Source organism: Limulus polyphemus, unplaced genomic scaffold (assembly GCF_000517525.1).
Source record: "Limulus polyphemus unplaced genomic scaffold, Limulus_polyphemus-2.1.2 Scaffold2264, whole genome shotgun sequence".
Taxonomy (NCBI): Eukaryota; Metazoa; Arthropoda; class Merostomata; order Xiphosura; family Limulidae; genus Limulus; species Limulus polyphemus.
The window spans coordinates 172133-175934 of NW_013667874.1; the positions used below are offsets into that span (position 1 = coordinate 172133).

Sequence of the window (3802 nt, forward strand, 5' to 3'; positions counted from 1 at the left end):
TGTTTTTTTTACTTCATAGTCAAGTGATTACTTTAATCAGGCATTAGCAACCTGATTGTAAGATGGAAAAGCATCATCGATAAGAATGGAGACTATTTCACTTAATAAATGTTTTGTTTTGATATATAAGTTCTTCGGGTTTTTCCATTAATTTCTTAACATCCTAGTAACTTGTTGATCAGTGCCTACAAATACATAACCAAGAGAAGAAAGGTTTGTAGTGAAGGTTGGCAACCTACAACAAACAAGGAAATTCAAACATTCTTGAGAATCGTTATTCTCCAAGGCACAGTAAAATAAAACCTGTCAAAACAGTGGTACTGCTCTAAAGATCAAGTTGTAATCACTCCAACCATTGCAAAACACTTACTGTTTCGAAGATATATTCTTTTGAAGCAGTTTCTTCATTTTTTGGACACGAGTCATACAATGAAGCCTCCTACCCCCACCCAAAATTAAATAAAATAATGCCAGTTTTTGATTTCTTGAATAAGAAATTCATGAGTAAAATTACAACTGACAAGGATGTAACTATTAATTGGGTTCATTATGTGCCAATGAACAGAAACCAGGTTAGGGAAAAAAATCCATGTTGTACAAATCCAAGTCTGAATATATATATATATGTAGCAGCATCATTTACACATGGAAGGTAACTGCTTTAGGTGAAGAATACAAAGACTTTCCAATAGTTTCCCAAGTTGTCTTGACACTAATGGAACCTCTGTTAGACAAGGGGTATAGTTTTACATAGTCACAACTTGAAGACACCCCTATTTCTCATACAATTGACCTATCTGGAATAGTTTGACTAAGTATGAAAGGCATACCAAAAGAATGAAAAACTTGAAGAAAGGAGAGGTAGCAGAGTACCTATTAAGAAAGATTGCAGTTATAAAGATAGAAAAAAAGATTTTTCATTACTGCCAACTGTTTGTAACTCATATGTAATCGAAGTTCAATTACAATGTCACAATGAGCAACAGTGACAGGTTGGATTAGCACCTTACTAACTAGCATATAAAAAGCAGGGTCAAAAATACTACAAAAAATATTTTTTCATTTCATACACTAGGCCATTTTGCATTCATATGTATTATAGCAAAAGTGGAGGCACTAGGAAACATCTTGATGATCATGGAAAAATACCACTCTTCAGATTTTGCATCCACAGGAGGATGTCCTGGTAAGCAAACAAATCCACTCTGAATAACAGGACACCACTTCCCAGACATCATATCTTCTACCAATAAAAAAAACAAGCACTACAAAACAGTGTGAAAGAAGTTTTAATACTGTTGCAAGGACTGCAGTGTAGAACTGTGCAATTCCCTGTAGTTTTGTGTGTATCACAAAAGGAAAAGCTTATACAAAGTTCAATCATGAATAGCAAACTTAGACAAAATTCTGAAATACTAACTCTACACAACTCATCAATACTAACATTAACACTACCTTTAATATACTGGCAATGGGTTCAAGATCAGGAAAATGAAGACTAATACTACAGATGAAGACAGCTGACATAACACAAAACATTTTTATTTAAAGAAGATTCGTGTGTTTTGGAATATGCTTATTCCATCTTCAGCAATATTGGAAAATGATGTTTATTAACTAATGCTACAGTATCATCAATCACTAATTTACTTAGGTATTCAGTAAAGTGGTAAACAGAAGGAAAAACAGATGATATAATATGTTAGAATAAATTTAGGTCTAAAGAGGTTTGTAAGTTGTTAAGAGTATTGCAGTCTTTAGTTATGAGTAAACTTTTATTTAATGCTGAATTCAAGGTCTGATGATACTGTAGTAATGATAAAGAAATCATTATATGAAATATTGTGACCAGTGGTTTCAACATGTGAATGAACAGATGAGTGCTGGGTTTAAGCAATGGACAGCTAGTTCTATCTGATACTCTTAAATGTTAACATTCTAATTTTCAAAGTGACATTTTGTTTTGCCAAGGTATGTGACCTAACAGTCACTACACATGTACCTTATACATGAGCTATGATTGTAGACATGTAGATATTTGATCTTCATATTGAAATAAGTTTTAATGCAGAGGCTAGGTCTATATATATTAGATTGAGTTGAATTTGCAGGTACAATTTTTTTTATCAACAAGAAGAGTTGTTTTTAATTTCTAAGGATTGTGAGCCCATAAAAAGAAAGAAGATAATGAGGGGAAAATTGTTGATGGTGTGCAAAATAGTTGATGTTTAAAAACTTGAAAGTAATGTTTTTTAGAAAATCAGTTGGATAGCCATTGTTTAACAGGTGTTTGTGCAGAAGTGTAATTTCTCCATGTAAAATAGGGTAATTTGAGCAAAGATTAAAAATTATATTTAAGAGTAGCATCACATTCATAACATACTCCGTAATCTGTTTTCTTTCTGTTTACCGCTTTACTGAATATCTAAGTAAATTAGTGATTAACAATACTATAGCATTAGTTAATAAATACCATTGTGACATAATTTTCAGTTTTAACTGAAGAAGGAATAAGTTTCCGAAATGTTTGAATCTTCTGTAAATAAAAATGTTTTGTGTTTGGTCAACCATCTTTATCTTTATTATTACTTTTATCATATATTAATATTTTTGTGTTTAACATAAAACTGTTATGTGAAAAGGACTCCCCTTTTATGTGTGCACACATATGGAAATCATGCAATAAATATTCAAAACAAATTATTTCAAACAACGATTTCTTTACACAGAAAGTTTCAAATAATCATAATCTGTGATAAAAAGCCCTTAAGTGGTTAATTATAATTAGTTATGAAAGATATTTTGCACTGTTGTCTTAGCATTTGGATTTGGGACTAACTTAAATCACATAATCTCATGAAGTGTTACTGGGATGATGTCCAGCAGTGAAGATACCCAACTGATAATTCAATACAGTCTTATCGTAGTAGAAATCTTTAGTTTTCTGGCATATTGATTTATATTATAAAATATTTATATATTATTTGTTTATATATGATTGTCTTCATTAATTCAAATGTTATTTTTAAATTATTTCAGTCCTGATATATCTAGTTAGATTATTTTAGAAAAGGTTTTTAATGAATTAACTATTACTTCTCTTACCTATCTGGAGTAAGTTCAGCAAGGAAGTTCTCCACAGCAACAACAATTTGGAATGGTTGAACCAAACCCTGTTGGTGAAGATAATTGATTCTTTCTTCAGCACCCTTCACTCCAGCAGAAAATCCAATGGGTTGGGAAGCAATAGTTTGAGCTTGTGCTGCAATTCCTTTAACGCTTGCTCGACCAAACACCTGCTGGAAAGCCTCTCTAATTGGTGAAACCTTTACTTCTTTGTCCGAGGCAACTACTACGTCAATGTCCCCTCCAGAATCTGCATGTGCATAACAACATATATGTATATTTAGCTGGAACACAACACTCCAATCCAACTTAATGTCCCCTCCAGAATCTGCATGTGTATAACAACATATATGTATATTTAGCTGGAACACAACACTTCAATCCAACTTAATGTCCCCTTCAGAGTCTGCATGTGTATAACAAAATATGTATATTTAGCTGGAACAGAACACTTCAATCCTACTTAATGTCCTCTCCAGAGTCTGCATGTGTATAACAAAATATGTATATTTAGCTGGAACACAACACTTCAATCCAACTTAATGTCCCCTTCAGAGTCTGCATGTGTATAACAAAATATGTATATTTAGCTGGAACACAACACTTCAATCCAACTTAATGTCCCCTCCAGAATATGCATGTGTATAACAAAATATGTATATTTAGCTGGAACACA

General features: G+C 32.3%; 1 protein-coding gene across 2 annotated transcripts in view; it reads right to left on the reverse strand.

Moving 5' to 3' along the window:
• LOC106466457 (protein PRRC1-like) overlaps positions 1-3802 on the reverse strand; it is a 31658-nt gene that overhangs the window by 5501 nt on the left and 22355 nt on the right. For both annotated transcript variants that reach the window (XM_022394461.1, XM_022394460.1), the window contains exon 6: positions 3106-3376. In XM_022394461.1, the coding sequence (XP_022250169.1) occupies positions 3106-3376 (271 nt within the window). The remainder of the gene's footprint in view (positions 1-3105; positions 3377-3802) is intronic.